Source organism: Rhinolophus sinicus, chromosome 10 (assembly GCF_057876585.1).
Source record: "Rhinolophus sinicus isolate RSI-liver-muscle chromosome 10, RSI-T2T, whole genome shotgun sequence".
NCBI classification, from domain to species: Eukaryota; Metazoa; Chordata; class Mammalia; order Chiroptera; family Rhinolophidae; genus Rhinolophus; species Rhinolophus sinicus.
The window spans coordinates 814,277-832,193 of NC_142510.1; the positions used below are offsets into that span (position 1 = coordinate 814,277).

A 17,917-nucleotide genomic window follows, 5' to 3' on the forward strand; every position below is an offset into this window, starting at 1 on the left:
CCAAAAGGACCAAAAAAAAAAAGGAAAAACAATTACACGACAGCAATAGTTGAGGAGGGCGCGGGGGGAGTAACGGATCCGGGCATTTCGTGCAGTGCTGTCCCCACAGGAGACAACACTTAGTGGCGCGTCTGATACTCAGCGGCATCTCAGGAGCGAGGGCAGGCAGCAGCGTTAGGGATTCCCTCAATCTGTGATGCAAGCACCTGACACGGAGACACTCAGTATGTGACAGCCACGTCTCCATGCCCCGCCCAGCAGAAACAGCCCTGCCCCCTTCACAGGAGTGCAGCGAGGACCGAAGGAGTGTGTGGGTGGAGGAAGTTTTACTGGGACACGGCCACACTCATTCACTCCGCTGTCCAGGGCCGCCTATATGTGACCCCAGCACAGCTGTGCAGCTGCGACAGAGACCCGCTGAGCTGAGAAGCTGAAGACACTGAGTGCCTGGCCCCTCACAGAAAACTGCCAACCCTCGTGAGAAAGCAGGAGAAAGGACCGATGGTGGGGCGGCCTCCCCGCTGCCAGCCCCCACGCCGAGGAGAGACCACCAAGGCCGCCAGGACCGCGCCGGCCGTGTTGGGCAGCAGCACACAGCCAGCAGCCTCTAGGCCGGCTTGGTGTGACGTGAGTGGCCCCTGGGGAGTGCAGCAGCATGACTCGGGAGCCATCGCATGGGGCGCAGACGCGTGGGCCCGCACAGACCTGCCTGTTCCCCCCGGCTTTGCCGAGAGCAGGGCTGGTGACACAGCCTGCCAGCGCCTCCTGTCCCCTGGACACTGAGGCTTCTTTTTCCCTTTCCTGTCTCTTCCCCGTCGGGTCGCTGTGAGACTGCCATTTGTGCATGGAATGGTCTTTCTCTCGCCCGTGTTGGGGACATAGCTGGGGGCTGGAGAGGCGACAGAAGCTGGGTGACAGGTGACCCTTCCGGCGTGGCCTCACCTGGCCCTAACGGAGTCCCAGTCTAACACCAACTTGGCGAGCTGCTTCCTCTGCTTCTGGATGTTGGGAATCTCCACCTGCAAGGAAACAGCACACACCAGATGGATGCTCCAGCCCGGCTCCACCTCCAAAGCACAGCGCTCACGTACAAACGGTTTTTCTCTTAGGTGAAGGACCGCATGCCCTCAACTCACTGCCCTCATTTCTAAAAAGAAGTGTGTACCAAAGGCACCGATTCCTGTGAAAGCTTGGGACACCGCGAGCCACGTGCCACCCCACGCCCCGGAAGCACGCACCTCTGCTATGGTGCACAGGGGTTCCACGATCTCCCGCTCCACGAAGACCTCGTGCTGGGACAGCTCCACAGCCAGCTGGCTCTCGGCATCGCCACATGTCTCCAGCATCTTCCTTTAGAAACAAAACACCCGACAGCAGGCTGTGCTCACTTCTGCTCTCCTGAAACACCCAGCCCACTCCCACGGACCCGCAGGGCGCTTGGCCTTCTCACCCCAGGAGAGAGTCGTCGAGCTGGGAAGCCGCCTCCTGCACGTTCTGAGCGAGAGCCGTCAGCGGGAGCTTTTTCTGGAAGGAGAGACAGGGTGTTGTGCCGTCGTCATTGCCTCCCCCTCCATTACCCTCTGCAGACCCCCACTGCCTGCTCTGCCAGGCCACCGCTCAGGTACGACACAGTCCATGTGGATTCAGGCTCCAGTCTCAAGGGACCTGTGTGACTTAATCCCTGTGCCAGTGTCCTCGTGCCTGAAATGCAGGGACGCTAACAGTGTGAGGGTGCCAGGGCCGTCTGCTGACCTCAGAGGTACTCAGCACCAAGTACCTAGCACCTAAGTGCTCAGTGAACGATAGCTGCTTTTATGCTGCTGTTGCTGTTACTATTGCTATCAATTAATCAAGGGTACACTACAGCCCAGGACTGGGGACATAAGACAGACACCTTGCCGATTGTCACTGCAAATACTAATAAATGCAACAGGAGCTCAATTTCAAAAACTTTTACTGAAATACTCTTTACACTGGCTCTTAATTTGGCTATAATCATAAAAATTTAGCACGTACCTAAAAATATCTAGCTAAATACCCGAAAGGGTGTTTTTAAGCACAAAGCCACTCATTTTCCTCTCAGAGATTTGTTTTCAGCTGGAAGTGGCCATAGGGTCATCTGGCCACTGTCTAATTGGACAGTCAAGGAGCCTGAAGGCTGGACATTAGGTGGCCTGGCCAGGTACCCCAGTGAGGGCCACCGAACGTCAGGTGGCCTGGCTACGTATCCCAGCGAGGGCCGCAGAGCTGGACCTCAGGTGGCCCAAGCCCAGGTCAGCGTCTTTTCACCACTGGCTGATGGCTTATCTCAGACTATGGGCAGAAGAGGCGCGGATGTCACAGATGGGTTGGCTGGCACCCACAGCCTTACAAACACTGCTGGCAGGGCCGCAGGGCCCCACGTGACGGCCTTCCCACTGGAAAGGACCCTGCTGTCAGACAAGGACCCCCCACCCTCCGGTCACGGCTCTGTTGTGCCGCAACCTCGGGCACGCCCCCATCCTTCCCGCTTTCAACAGGCTCCATGCGACACACTCACACCCCTATCTGCTCATACTGTACAGACCATCTCTGGAAGGTTCCCCAAGGACTGCTGACACAAGTGCCCTGGAGAGGAGAGCATAGCTGGGGACAACCCCCGGTACGTTCTTTTGTACCTCGTGGATTTTGACCGCGTAAACGGACAGCTATTCAAACAGCAATTGACACTTATAAATAAATAACAGCAAGTGTATCTACCCACCTCTCCTCCCCCCCGTTATTTCACTGAAGGAACAGGCTTCACCCACCCCACAAGGGGCCCACTCGAGGCGTCCATGCTTGTGGACTAGGAGGCAGGAGAAAACGGGCTTGGATCGCAACGGGACAGTGCCTACATCCCAGTGTTGCTGCCCTCCGAGGGGATTTAATGCAGTAATCAGGAGAAATACACTTTGGGCAACTCCGAGCTCTATGGGGAAAAGCCACAACGAGAGGGTCATCCAGCTCCCAGCTGCAAATAGCCCGTGGGTCCCGTGCCCCGACCCCAGGCCACGCAGCCCTGTTTCCTGATGTCCCCAAGTGCAGGCACTCTGTTTATTTAACCCTGAGCTCACTGGTGAAGATGCTGTCTGCCAACACCAGACTCCTCCATGGAGGGCGGGCGGCCTCCCAGGCATGACCGGCCTTTTCTCACTTAAAAAGCTCTAAAGTCGTAATTTATAACGTGCATGCCAAGTGCACAAAAAGAAGTATTTCCAAATCTACTACGACCCACACCATAAGCTCTGCCATGTCACTGGCTGGGGCCCGAAGGCCACCTGCCCAGTCCCTTTCCTCAATTCCTCCTCTTTGGCTTGTGTGGGACCTTCTGCTGGGGCTGCTGTGATGTTCTCCACGTTACAACCGCCTGTGGTCCCCTAGCTCCTAACATTTCCATGGTGACTGCACTCCCCGTGGAGTGGAGAGTGCAGACACCCTCCGAATCCTGTCTTGGGACTTCTGTCTGAGGTTGGAAACGGAAGGCTAAGGCATTAGGCTTTAGAAATGAGGGCCAGGCACCTTTTGTGTCTGCTCCCTGGCATATGCTCAGCACCTGCCACTCATTTCCCTCCTTCACAGCGAGGCTACCGCCTCCTCCAGGAAGCCTCACCTGACTACCCTTCTCCTCCTCTGGTGCCATTCTTGGTCTTCCCATAATGCCCTGTGCGTGTTTTGTTTCTAATTATCCATTTGTGCGTGTCTCCCCCTCCAGGCGGAGGTGACCTCTTACTCATATCTCTAGCCCTTGTACACAGAAGCTATTTGATAAATATTTATCTGCTTGTTTTTAATGGATATATGTGACCGCTGGGCTAGGTCTCAAAGCAGACACAAAAGGAACAAGGCATAACTGTGAAGGGCGATGGCACATGGGCCTGAACGGCCGGAAGCGGGACAATGAGATCAGAGAACGAAGTCGAGCTAAGACTGGGTTGAACCCCGCCAGCAGGAGGCAGCACGTCCCCACAGGCACCACTGGCATTGAGTCACCTCCTGATGACCAGATGACCAGCATCCTGGTCCCTGCCCTCCCAATGCCAGTAGAGTCCCCGTCCCTAAGGCAACCAAAACTGTTTCCACACATTTCCCAATGTCCCCAGGAGCGTGACTGGGGCCCTGCTGAGACTGGAGAATGTGACTCGATTCAGATCAATGCGATGCCAGACGTTCCTATCTGCCAAGGGCTTGGGGTAAAGGTTTCTCACTCCATGAAGAACAGCGCTGGACGGGATGCTCTCTGCCCCTGCTGGACGCATGCAGGAAGCCACTGGGGGCCGCCCTGCAGCCATGAGGGCTGCCCCCAAGGCAGGGACGGAGCCGGCGCCAAAGGCGGCAGAGCGGAGACAAGGAAGGAAACGGGGCTCTGGTTACGTCGCTGAGACGCCAGGCCAGCCTCAGCTCAAGTCCATCCCAACGCCTGGACTTCCCAGTTCATAAGCCAACAGTCTACTTTCTAAGTCAGTGTAAGACCCGCTTTCGGCTCTTTGCCCTCAAAGGAAGCCTAACTGACATGTCTGTGCTTTTATCAACGACACACGGCTCCAGTCCAAGCACCTGGGGAGCTCAACACGAGCAGGGCTTCCACCTCGGCGATGCCCTGAGCACAGCGGAATGTGTGGGCAGGCAGGGCCAGGAGCATGAGTGTGAGCGTGAGCGTGTGTGAGTGTGAGTGTGAGCGTGTGTGAGCGTGAGCATGTGAGCGTGAGCATATGTGCGCGTGAGCATATGTGAGCGTGAGTGTGAGTGTGAGCGTGAGCGTGAGCGTGTGAGGGTGAGTATGAGCATGTGTGTGAGCATGTGTGAGCGTGAGCATGTGTGAGCGTGAGTGTGAGTGTGAGCGTGAGCGTGAGCGTGTGTGAGCGTGAGTGTGAGCCCGAGCCTGGGCGCATGTCTGCCACAGAGGCCTGGGGAGGCCCCACCGGCCCAGGGCAAAGCCTCTCGCAGACACGCTGGGAGCGCGTGGGTACTCACATGTCTCCTCTCAGCGTCCGTGCCGTGCTGGCCCTGGAAGCAGGCCAGCAGGCGCTTGTGAGAGTGGTGGCACACCGACCGCACCGTGTCCAGACGCCGCTCAATCTGCAAGACAGGGACGGACGAGCTGTGTGAGGCTGCGGCGCAAACCCAGCGTCTCAAGCGGCGCTGCCTTAGGCAGTCGGCGAGCTCTGAAGTGAGTGGAAGGGCTTCTCGTTCCTGGCTGGCACTCTGGGCCGGGTCCCTGGGCTGCGGCCAGTGGTCCTGGGTATGGCAGTGTGCTTAGCGTCACCTCCACTCACTGGAGGCCAGCAGCACCACTCCCCCGGCTGTGACAACCAAAGACGTGTCCCGACATCGCAGAATCTGCCGGGCTGAGAACCCCTCAGCTCTCTCCTACACCAATGGTTTAGGGTCCCAAGGCTGAATCTGTCACAGGGAGAGGACAAGGTCCCGCCTGACACTTGCTGTCACAAGGAGCGGTGGCAGGTAGCGGGGGGGGGGGGGGGGGGGGGACAGCCACGGGGCATTCAGCTCATCCTGCACCAGGCATGAGGCCGTCTACACATACATCAGACAGAAGAAACAAAATTAATGTCCCACATTTAAACCCAGGACCCGTGGTTTCAAAATTGTTCCTCACTGGGCTTGGGATGGTTTTTGTTTTTGAAATAACTGTCTGAAGCAGAATGGACAGCCAGCAGTAAGAAACACTGGCTTAGGGGACCCCTGCATCATGATTAGCTTCCCAAAGTATGAGCACTGTTTATGGCAAAGGGAGCTGCTTTTTACAGGAAGGAATGCCAAAAATGCGTCTTCTGATGACTCATTAAGAATGAGAGCTGGCCCTCAGGGATGCTTTCTATTTTAAAGAAAAGTCAACAGATTCAGAGCAGAGTGCATTTTTACCCCCAAACATTCCACCCAACTGGGTGGTTTTGTGCGTCCTTCTCAGAGGTCCTCACGGCACCAGCAGTTTTTCTGCAGACTCAAGCTGGGGTCCTCAGGACCCCGTCTGCCAGGCATGTTTCTATTGAGGCACACCAGCTTCCCAAATCTGACATGGGCCAGATCTTAAAACACTGGAAAACTAATACACACTCTTCACCTGCCACAAAAGCATGGGAAAAAAGAAAAACAAAAAACCCAAACTCCATTTCATTTTGATTCCAGTTCCCTCCAGAGTGTCAAGTCCGGGGGGAACGGGGCCTGCTCTCTTCTGCTCCCTGATTTATCCCAAGTGCCTGGCACACAGATGGAAGGTGTTCACTAACACACATGGCAGGATGCATGCACACTGAGTCCCTGTGCAAGGACAGAAAAACCAGTCAGTGGGTGCTGGTCCTGCGCTCCCGGTGAGACAGCACAGAGCGAAACGCCTGCTGTCACCGAGATCTACAAATGAGGGGGAGGGCACAGGGCCAGCTCAGGGGCCTTTCACACCAGAAACAGGTCACCTCCGGGGCTCCCCACGTGCTCTCCCTGGTTAACTCAGGAACCCCCTACAGCCCCAGGAGGGGATACCTCTTAGGGTACCCTAGGAGCTAATACCTTCCGAACAAACACTTGAAATATATGACAACAAAGAAAGAGGAAATATTATGAAGAATGTGATTCTTTGATAAACCTCTGCAAAAAACCCAATCCTTATCGGAAACTTCCAGTCCTCCAAAAAAGAAGAAGAGGGGCCCTTACAAAGCTCTCCCCGCAGGCAGGGCCTCGGCAGGGCGGGGTGGGAGCACCACTGAAACATGAGGCTCCTCCCTCCACAGGAAGAGACAGACCGTCACCTGCAAGCAGGTCTTTGGTCCTCAGGGACTGGCTCGGGCAGAACTGCACGTTCTGGAGCCTCGAGAGTCTTGGGGACAGGCGAGGCGGCGCCACAGCGACCTGCGGGAAGCCCCCGGTGCAGGGGGTGTACGAAGGGTCCCGGGAGGAGCCCAGCCCCAGAGTTAGGGAAACCCTGAGTGATACAGTGCGGCGGAGACCGCCCCTCCCTACAAAGAGGAAAGAAAGTCAGAGCTCGGGACATGAGGCCACCCTGCAGCGTCATGATGGCTCCGACAGATCCGGTCACTGTCACTGAGACCCTAAGTCCCTTGGGACCCAACTCAGCCCAGAGTCAGGGAACAGGACTTCTGAGAGGGAGCGAGAGGCCAAACCTCTAGGTTGGAGCCAGTGGGGCCCCTGCTGCAGCTGCAGGGCCTGTCCCATCAAGGGCACTGTCACAGCCCTGAACTGGAGCCCTCAGCCTGCAGGGGACCCGTGACCAGGCCACAGTGCCAGTGACCGGCCAGGCCCCTCCCCACCCCCACTCCAACACCTGGCACTTGAAAGCACGGCTGGCCAGCCCCGTCTGAACTTCAACATGACACCAGAGTTTCAGATCCCCATTTATCATCACACTGCTCAACTGCTTTTCTTTCCTGCTCAAAGCTCGCACTCAGCTTTATTCGGTTTTAGGGGAGAGAGACAGAGAGAGGAAAAAAAGAAAAGAAGAAAAGAAAGAAAGAAAGAAAGAAAGAAAGAAAGAAAGAAAGAAAGAAAGAAAGAAAGAAAGAAAGAAAGAAAGAAAGAAAGAAAGAAAGAAAGAAAGAAAGAAACCATCAGCTGCAGTTCTTGCCTACGGATAAACACAGCATTTGAAAAAGGCTTAATTTTGTTACCTGTAACAGGTCATCACTGAGGACTTCTGTTTTCTCAGCTCTGTGGGGAAAATTTAAAGTTCAGAGTTAGAAATCCAGAAATGAAAAGCAACTCATGATAGTTAATAATCATAAACATGGAGTTTAAAACAAAATAGGTAGAAACGAATGATAACAAGGGAGACAGTTTATGAATTTTTCCATCAGAGGGCAACTTAAGCAAAACCAAAGAAAAACAAATAAGTCTGCAGAGATTAGCAGCCCCAAATGAGAAGAAATGAGCTAGATAAGTGGCTGTCAAACTCGGGGGGGGGGGGGGGGGGACTCTCAGGACTCACCTCTGGGGGTTATGAGTCACCAGTTTTGGAGCGAGACCCCGTACCTTTTACAAGCCCCTGCCTGCCCAGAATTCCATGACAACCGCACTGAGAAAGGACTGCTCTTACAGACGAGGACAATCCCGAGTGTCACCTCACTGACTAGTCTGCCACAAGCCCAAAGCACTGCACAGTGACACCCAATACCCATCAGCACTCCCTCCTGCAGATCTGTCCTCATCTTCACTTCACTTTAAAAGTGATTTTCACAACGTTCCCTCATCTATGCCGTAGAACTGTTAGCGCCACTGACCTTCCAGAAAACCAACACGGAGGCCAGAACGCAGCAGAGGAGGGTTCTGCGGGAGTGCCAGCGGCCAAGTACAGAGCTTTGTGAGAAGACACTGTTCAGCATCGCTCTATGATTCCCAGAGTCACGGCAACCGAAGTGCCCGGACTTCTGGTTCGAATGCTGGTTGGAGCCAAGTCAGCAACAACCCCACCAGATTCCCATTAAAACGAACAGGGACATTTCTAACGGGACAAGAAAACGTCTGTTGCAGCCCTCACCACTGGGGGTAGCGGAGGGAAGGCCATCAACGAAGCAGGAATTCTGAAGCCTTTTGTATGATCCACTGCAGAGCAAAGGCTGCAGGACCTTCCCCACGAACGATCGACTGTGAGACAAGGAAGCGCCATTTGCCCAGAAAGTGGATGGGACCCCCTAAAAGTGACCTCAAAACACCACTAAGCTCACAGCAGTACCAGCTGCCGGAAGTATGGCGCTGCACACCTCCAGCCTGCGCTCGCCCGTGGCCTGTCAAGTCAAACCTGGCATTGCCACAGCAGAGCCCTGGTTCACGTGGAGATGCCCAGGGGGTGGGCCCTCTCCGGTTTCTGCAGGAAACCCAACTCTGATCGCACTCAGTGCCTCGCCAAAAGAACCCACTCTATTTTGCCATAAGCCTTTCACCACGATTTGACTTTCTTAACTACATGTCTACATAGTTTCAAGTGTTTTAAAATAGTACATTAATTGCATTTTTAAGTACCATGCTTGACACATATGTACTGATGCATGACTTCAAGGGAAGCCTAACTCTAAAGCACAAAAGTCCAACACAACACATATCTCAGAGTATCCAAAATACAAGGCAAACCAGAATACTTATTGTCCTTTTTACAAAGTGACAACTGGACCTTTGCTTTACATTTAGAGGCACTTTACCTGAACAGGTATCTGGAGGGTGAAAAATATATGAAACACATTACATGGAAATGTGAAGAATCTACTAAAAAATAAGTGTACCCTTTATTTCCTGCCTTTGTGGACACTTTGTATATTACACTGATAAAATTAATTTTAGAAAGAGATCCAATGCACCTTCTTCACCGGGTTTTAGGGTTTACTGAAATTATTAAACAATGACATATAATCAGGAAAGGTTACTTTCCCCTCAGCTTTACTGATGTATAATCCACAAAACTGTATCTATTTAAAGTATACAATGTGATGATTTGACTTCCATTTTGAAATGACTAACGCTACCAGGTTAGAACACACCCCTGGCCTCCCATAGTTACCTTTTTGTAACAGCTGTTGCAAGAATGCTTCCGATCTACCCTCTTGGTGCATTTCCAGTAGCACATAACACGGCGTTGGTAACTACAGTCACCGCCCTAGGAGACCCCGTTAGACCCTCAAATTTATTCATCTTATCACGGAAGGGTTTGTACCCCTTGAGCAGCAGCTCCCCACTTCCCCCACCCCCTCGTAACCACCATTCTGTTTCTTTGAGTTCTTTTCTTTTTTAAGACTCTACGTGTCAGTGAGATAATTGGTTTTTGTCTTTGTCTGGCTTGTTTGCCTGGCATCATGTCCCCCTGGTTCCTCCAGGACGTCCTCGTCACGGTGGAATACACCCCAGTGTGTGTGTCTCACAGCTTCTCTATCCATTCAGACACTTAGCTTCTTCTCGTGTCTTGGCCACTGTGACTAATGCCGCAGTGAACACGGGGGTGCAGGGAGCTCTGAGATCGTGGTTTCATTTCCTCCAGATAAACACCCAGAAGTGGGATCCCTGGGTCACATGGGAGTTCCAGTTTTAATTTTTTTTTTTAAAGATGTTATTGGGGAAGGGGAACAGGACTGTATTGGGGAACAGTGCAATTGACTTTTTTCCAAGTTAAGTTGTTGTCCTTTCAGGCTTAGTTGTGGAGGGTGCAGCTCAGCTCCAGGTCCAGTTGCCATTTTCTAGTTGCAGGGGGCGCAGCCCACCATCCCTTGCGGGAGTCGAACTGGCAAACTTGTGGTTGAGAGGACGTGCTCCAACCAACTGAGCCATCTGGGAGCTCAGCGGCAGCTCAGCTCAAGGTGCTGTGTTCAATCTTAGTTGCAGGGGCGCTGCCCACCATCCCTTGTGGGACTCGAGGAATTGAACTGGCAACGTTGTGGTTGAGAGGACGCGCTCCAACCAACTGAGCCATCCGGGAGGCAGCTCAGCTCAAGGTGCCGTGTTCAATCTTAGTTGCAGGGGGCAGAGCCCACCATCCCTTGTGGGACTCGAGGAATTGAACTGGCAACCTTGTGGTTGAGAGCCCACTGGCCCATGTGGGAATTGAACCGGCAGCCTTTGGAGTTAGGAGCATGGAGCTCAAACCGCCTGAGCCACCGGGCCGGCCCTAGTTTTAATTTTTTTTAAGGAACCTCCAACTGTTTTCCATAGTGGTTGCACCCATTTACATTCCCTCCAACAGGGTAGAGTGTTCCAATTTCTCCCTATTTTCACCCACATTTACTTCTTATGCTTTTTATGACCGACACCCTAGCAGGTGGGAGGTGGTATTGCACAGGTGGTTTTTCATATACACATTAGCCATCTGTGTATCTTCTTTGGTCTACAGTCAGGCCCCTCATGACATTTCAGTCTACGACAGACCAAGGTCCCACACGATTATAACGGAGCTGAAAATTCCTATCCCCCAGTGATACTAACACCATCATAACACAGAAGAATAAAGGCTGCAAAGGTCGCCAAGGCTGTGGCTGAGACAGCAAACGACCTAACCTGGGCACAGGTGAGGACGGCATCGGGGGGCTCCTTGCGGGGTCCCCGAGGAAATGACTGATGAGGTGCTGTAACGGAACAGGGGCACACAGCTGAAGAACAGGCCAGAGAAAAGGAAACCGCAGAAGAAAAAGAGCCCCCAAGAAAACTCCCAGGGAAGGGTTTAGCAAAAGCCTTTTCAGACCTCAGCAGGCTCCCTGCAAAGTTTAAAACTGTGGGCTGCAACATGGAAAGGTTTTCACGGTACAGGAGAATGTTCACACTGCAGTATCTGCTTCCAAGCACATGGATGATGGAAAAGAGGAACAAAGCAAGCAGACCGCCGGGGACACACTGCTGAGGCGTGACACCCCATCAAGAAGAGCCTAGGGCCTGTTCCTTGGGAGGTGTTCCCAAGGCAGTGTTGTCACAGAAGATGACAGCTCACGGGTGTCACTGCCTGAGACCTTCCAGTGGGACTAGATGGGGAGGGAAAAGCAGTGGTATTGACCAACCTGAACCTGTGGGGCCGAGGCTATTGTGTGTGTCTGGGTCTTAGTACTTAAAAAATAAATGTAAAAAGTAAAAGAAGAAAAATTTTAAATGTTAAAAATAGAAAAAAGCTTACGGAATAAAGATATTAAGAACATACTTTTGTACAGCTGTACAATGGGCCTATGTTTTAAGTTAAGCGTTGTTACAAGAGTTGAACAGAGTAAAATACGTAAACGTTTATAAAGTAAAAAGTTACAGTGTGCTGAGCTTGTTACTGAAGAGAGAACAAATGTAATACATTGAGTGCAGCCTAAGTGTCGTGTGTGTGTCCCAGGCCTTCACACTCGCTCACTGAGCCAGTCCCGCAGGCTCCACACACAGCTGGGCCATTTGCATCTTTCGTAGCATCTTCATGTGCCTTGCTGTGCTTCAATACGTTTAGATACACAGACACCACTGTAGTACAATTGGCCGGTGTGCTCGGTACAGTAACGGGCCGCACAGGTGTGCAGGCAGGAGCAGCACGCGGTGCATACGGCCCTGCGAGGAGTATGGACATTTAAAAACTACCGATCCTTCCAATCCATGAATATGGGATATCTAGGAAAGATTACTTTTAAGTGACAAATCATGATTCCGGAATGTAATGTACAAATCGGGGTGGATCCGTCCCACAGAGAATTCCCCACCGGCCTGTCCAACCCCACCACTGTCCCCAACTGCCCCAGGACGTGGTCCACATGACCCGATCTCCCTCCTTACTGTGACTGGTCCAAAGTCGGCCGTCTCGATGCCGAACTGCTCTGAAATATTCATCTTAACCAGAGACGTGGAATTTTTACCTAAGGAAGTGCAGCATTTACTCAGAATACTGGCCCAGGTGCCCATTCAACAGGCACTTACGTTAGCCAAAGAAATGTGGTTTTTACTGAGATGTGTTATCTTTGATCAATTGTTTGTTTGTTTTTAATCATTAATAAAACAAGGGGGAGCAACATACTGAATTTGTCAAGGCACCCAAAGGCAAAAAAGTGAAGCAGTGGACCAAGTGACCCAATAATAAGAATAACGTTTGCTAAACTGGTCTTAAATTGGACACTTCACTACCCAGATCTAAACTTTTTTTTTTTTTTAAATAGGATAGTTTATTGAAAGCAAAGAGTCAGAGCTCCCGAGAGGGAGGGGGTCCCAAATGGGGGTGGCCCCCCAGATCTAAACTTTTGTATGTGCGTATTTTTGCTGCTTTGTCAGAGCCTTCTTTGTCCAGTGTTCTGGGCTTGAAAACAGCCCTTGAATGTTTCCTGTCTGTAGATGGAAAACAATACAAAGCAGGAAGGCCCTTCCGCCACGTTCCCCTGGGGCTGGTTTTCTCCTATGCAGGTCACTGCGCAATCTCACTAGCCATTCAATCAAGGCTCACATCGGGCAGGATTTTTCACTTACTTATCACTTTTTGGTAAAGCGCAAGATTTTCCCAAAGCCTGGAAGCAGTAGCAAGATGTCTGCCTTTCCCTGGACCGGCGGCGGTACCGTCCCACCCGGCAGTGGTGACTCACAGGAAGCGCCTCTCGGCCCACTTGCTGGGCCAGGAGGAAACAACATTCCCCACGTCCAGTAGTTCATCGGAAAAAGCGTAAATGAGGAGACTGGTCACAGGGCAATTCCCTGTGGGCCTGACAGTTTCCATCTCTGACTATGGACTGGCCTCCGGACGAGTGTCATGCTCACCGGCCAACGGCACCACGGTGGACTACCATGGCGTTTCGCGGGGCACGGACCTCATGTGCAGCGCCCACAGGGCCTCACACAGCACGGCTTCCGGGAGCCATTTGTGCTCAGGGCCATACCGCCGACGCCTGCGACCTTCCCAACACTGAGCGGCACTGGCCTCGTCCCCGCTGGCCAGAGAGCTCGTGGCACAGAGGCCACCCCGCCGCCGCCATCACCACTCCCCCAGCTCCTCCCTTAGCACCTGCCTGCCCCACAGCAGGTACTGACTATAAACTGAAGGAATAAATCAAAAAGTAAATGGCTGTCACCTTGATAAAGAAAGGTTTGAAAAAAATAATATCCTAGATGTCAAATGACAGAACCAGAGAAATATTCAGTAAGACGAGGCAGGACAGCACACATCTATGTGCAGAACTGCCTTCCATGGTAAAATCCACAGGGACGAGAATGAAAAGGTGATATCGCCTTCCAAAAGTAATCTGTTTTAATGCAGAAAACACAAAAAGTAAACCATCCATGTAGCCAGGAGTCAGCAAACTATGGCCCGCAGGTCAAATCCAGCTCACCGCCAGCAGGCTAAGAATAGATTTTATTTTTAAATGGTTGGAAAAAACCAAAAGCGGAATAAATTATTTTATGACGCAGAAAGTTCCATGAAATTCATGATTCAGTGTGCACAGGTCGCGTGTCCTGCAGCGTGGCCAGGCTGAGGGATCCACGCACGGCCCGCGGCCACCTTCACGCTCCAGTGTCAGAGCTGAGTCTGTCACACAGACCACGGGGCGTGTGGAGCGCGAAACATTCTCTCTGGCTGTTGACAGAATCAGCCTGGCGGCCCCTGGTCTGCACCCGTGCCGCTAGCAGGGCTGGTGCGTCCGGCCGGCCTGGACGTGTCCTTTCCCTCCCTAGCCGTCCGGCCTCATGGTGGAGACGCAGCTGCCAGGATGAACGGGAGAGGCTGACCCTGACAGCAGCGTCCAGTGTGGAGGCGCCGGCGACACTAGTGACAAAGGGAAGTCAGACACTATGTCTCTCCTCCACCTACTCACTTCACCCCCCCATGTCGTCCCAAAACGCTGAGCTATGACAATGATTGTTTTCTTTCTGAGCCCTGGTTATAAACAGGTTTCAGGACAAGATCTAAACAAATACAACCGTCTACGTTAGGCGTCAGCTACCGTTTCTGGAAAGCCCGAACAGTAAACACTTCAGGCTTCAGCCATGGAGTCTGTCACAACAGCCAGCTCTGCCCTGGAGCACCAAGCAGCAGCACCGACAAGCAAAAGGAAGGAGCCTGGCTGTGCCCCAATAAACTTGCTCTCTGGACACTGCAATTGGAATCCACACAATTTTCATATGTCACGAAACCTTCTTCTTCTTTTGATGTTATCCAACCATTTAAACATGCAAAAACCATGCTGAGCCGCTGCAGGCAGATTGGGCCCCCAGCCTAGGGTGTGGGCCCCGGGTCTGTGTACAGGTGACATACAGTGTCCCCAAAACTCCAACCCCTTTTAATCACTTCCCAATTCCTCTCCCGGGGAAGGGGGACTTCTGCACCTTTCCAACCTGCATGGCAGAAGCTGAGGTGCTGCTTGCCAGGACCCCCAGGTTGCCAGCTTGCTTTTTCACGCCTTACAGCCTCTCTGGGGCCTGGAGAGCAGAAGCGCCCATTCCCAGTGCCCAGCGCACTCTCTGCCCACCCAGGATGGCACACGAGGCGCCTGAGAGCCAGCACTAACATCAAACAAACTTCAGGGGTTCCCCACTGTCCCCACAATCCCGGCACTACTGTGTTTGAGCGGACACTCACACAGACCACAGATCTGTTGGCTTTTTACTTACACACTTTGACGTATCAATTAAAACGAGCAGAAGAGGTGGGGCGTGGGAAGAATGTTTAAGAAGCTGACTTTAAATCCCGGTTACCTACACGTATCTAAGTGCACCTTTGCTGAGTGAGACAAATGCTGCCGCCCCAGCCCCACCCCGCTGATGACTCCCCCACAGGCGCTCGGGCAACGGCCTGCGTGGTCACTGCGCACTGGACTTCTCTTCGCAGTGACAGCACCGTGGCCCGACCGTGGCCACATGGCGCTTCACCTGCTGTCACTGGGCTGGCGCAGCAAGCCACGGGAGCCCGTGCGCCCACTCTGGACGACACTCGGTTCCAATGTGAGCCAGGGGACTACTGAGCTTGTCCTGTTCTGTCTCATTAGATTAGCTGTCTTCTTAAATTCCTGGGAAGGAAGCTGAAATCTCCCTAAGTGGATTTTAAAAATGAAGGACCTGCCGACACTTTAGAAACAATTTGTTACACGTTCCACAAAGTAGCTGAAAAAGTTTTAAAAGCGGGTTCACAGAACTCTAAAGGGTTAGTATGGGACAAGAGAAACAACTGCCCCTGCATGCCACTGAGGAGAAAAACAGGTATTTATAAGAGGGCAAAGGGTCCAACAGAAAGTATTCTGGTAATAACAAGGGCCAAATACACGCAACAGTTCTATGCTCTGAAGCATTTCCCCAAACGGTGGGGTTTTGCCGTCACACTTACAGCTTCTCTAAGAGAAGCGACAATTATTTTTTACTTTCAACAACAATAACAAAACTCTTACCAACCGTAACTGCATCTCCATAATATGACTTGAACGCCAACCAGTGACAAAGACGAATTGTTGTATTTTAAAAGCAACGGAATTGAGTTTTATCGTTTTCCTACACATGTGAGTTGATCGGCAGCTTTTTGTTTGGTCAGTTGGCACTGTCCCCCTGGCACTCGCAATGGAATCTGGCCCTGCCATAACCTGTGCTGCGTCTAAAGCCCCACCGACCGTTCCTGCTTCTGGCCACCAGCACACTCAGCGACTCCCAAGTCCCCCGCCCCCCTCCAGCCGGCTCTAGGCCCGCACAGGACCTGCTGGGACCTGGAGGCAGCTGAGGCTGAGATGGCGAGATTTCTGTCAGCAGCAAAGATACGTGGGAAGTATTCTGCAAAGTTTCGACGCGGACAGCGCACGTGGACCTCTGGCCCATGAGGAGGACACGGGAGGGGCCCAGGGCACTGCCATGGCAGTCAAGCGAAAGTGCCAGAGGCAAGGCCACCCGGCGTGGGGGCTCAGCTCTGAGTCAGTGCCTGGCCTGGCAAGGACGGAGGACTCCGCCCCCGCTTCTCCCCAAGCCAGCGTTCCCATCGCAAGCAGGTTCCAGTTTACAGCTTAGCTGAGGGACAGCCCCAGCAGGAGCCATGCTGAACCCAGGGGACAGTGGGAAACAAATGCAGGACGTGGCGGTGGTTCTCAGCCACGGCTCCACATGACAGTCCTGGAGGCTTTAAAAATAACAAAGGCTTTTAAAATAAAACGGTTCCATCTACATGAAACGGCCAGAAAAGCCAACGTATAAAGGCAAAGAATAGGTTGTTAGCTAAGGGGGGGGGTAAGGGGGGGTGCACAGTAAAGGGCGCTACAGGGCCTACTGGGGTGATGAAACTACTGGAAAACTGGAGGTGGTAATGGTTACACAACTCTGCAAATTAACTGACAGCACTGAACACTTAAAACGGGTAAGTTTTATGATAGATGAAGTATCTCAACGAAGTTGTTTAAAAAACAGAGTAACACCTGGGTTCCCACCCAGAATGGCTGAATCGGACGTTGGGGGTGGGGCCTGGCTTGTCTGAAGCTCCCAGGCCAGCCTGAGGTGCCGCAGGTGACAGCACCCGTGGCTGCTGGGTGGCTCCTCGGGGGCAGGGCGACTGTAGGACAGGGCAGGAGGAGGCCCAGCAGTAAGTGGTGGCCAGAGGCAAAGACAGTCTGGAGTGTTCCAGGAAAACAGGCCACGCGGCCCTTCTCCAGGTCAGGACTGCCTGGCATGTGGTCTCCTGAGCGTGGGCTTAGTCTCGTCCTCCAGGCAGAGAACACGAGTGTGAAGAAGCCGGTGGATCCCAGGTGCTAGGTTTCACTGTGGCAAAGGCTAAGGAGGGCTCTGGAGTTTTCAGACCTGACAGCTGCCGGGGGAACTACAACTGGGACTCGGACGCCCCCTCCCCATCAACGGGATGATCCTGACTATAAAACAGGAGCAACGATAAACCAGCCCCACCCTGGTCGTCCGGAAGCACCGGGGGTGTCTCATTAGTGAGGCTCCTGCAGTGTCAGCTAGTGTGAGATGACAGCAATGAGAGCCCCTCCCGATGAGTCCTGTGCAGTCAGCCTCACGAAGAACGACCTTCCCGCAGTCACCAAGCTGTTCTAGCTTCTGGAAGAAGTCCCAGCGCAGCCCAGACCACACAGAGACAAAAGGCAGTGGCAGCTCACAGCAGGCGCGGGGCAGGCTGCTCCCTAAAACCACTCGGCTGTGCCGGGCTGGGGGCTGGAGAGCCACAGGCACACCACACAGACCCCGGGAGGACGTGCTGAGGGGGCAACACCCTGCAGCAGCCGATCCACGTCCCACAGGCTGGACTGGGCTGTAAAGCCAGCAGGCGCGCGGCCCGAGAGGGTGACAGGGCTGCAGAGAACCCACCCAAGGACGGTCCTGACACTGTATTTAGATGCTCGTTCATTCACCAGGATTCACGGGGCTCTCACCCACCGTCCAGAACTGGGGAGGAACAGAAGGAGACAAATGAGGCCCCGCCCTCGGGGAGCTGATGGGAAAAGCAGGAATGTAAACAACCAGCTTGTTCCGG

At 53.1% G+C, this 17,917-nt stretch overlaps 1 protein-coding gene across 17 annotated transcripts in view; it reads right to left on the reverse strand.

The window, feature by feature from the left end:
- Positions 1-17,917, reverse strand: part of ARHGAP17 (Rho GTPase activating protein 17) — a 63,699-nt gene that overhangs the window by 29,129 nt on the left and 16,653 nt on the right. For 12 of the 17 annotated variants that reach the window (XR_016022484.1, XR_012493177.2, XR_016022485.1 and 9 more), the window contains exons 1-6: positions 8,020-8,210; positions 7,659-7,698; positions 4,993-5,097; positions 1,451-1,524; positions 1,239-1,350; positions 943-1,019 (exon numbers count right to left, since the gene is read on the reverse strand). Coding sequence is in view for 12 of the 17 variants with exons in the window: in XM_019750187.3 (XP_019605746.3) it covers positions 943-1,019; positions 1,239-1,350; positions 1,451-1,524; positions 4,993-5,097; positions 7,659-7,698; positions 8,020-8,195 (584 nt within the window). In the remaining 5 variants the exon portion in view is untranslated. Of the gene's footprint in view, positions 1-942; positions 1,020-1,238; positions 1,351-1,450; positions 1,525-4,992; positions 5,098-7,658; positions 7,699-8,019; positions 8,211-17,917 lie in introns of those variants that run through there. The other 5 variants (XR_016022486.1, XM_074322880.2, XM_074322882.2 and 2 more) reach the window with 1 other exon arrangement.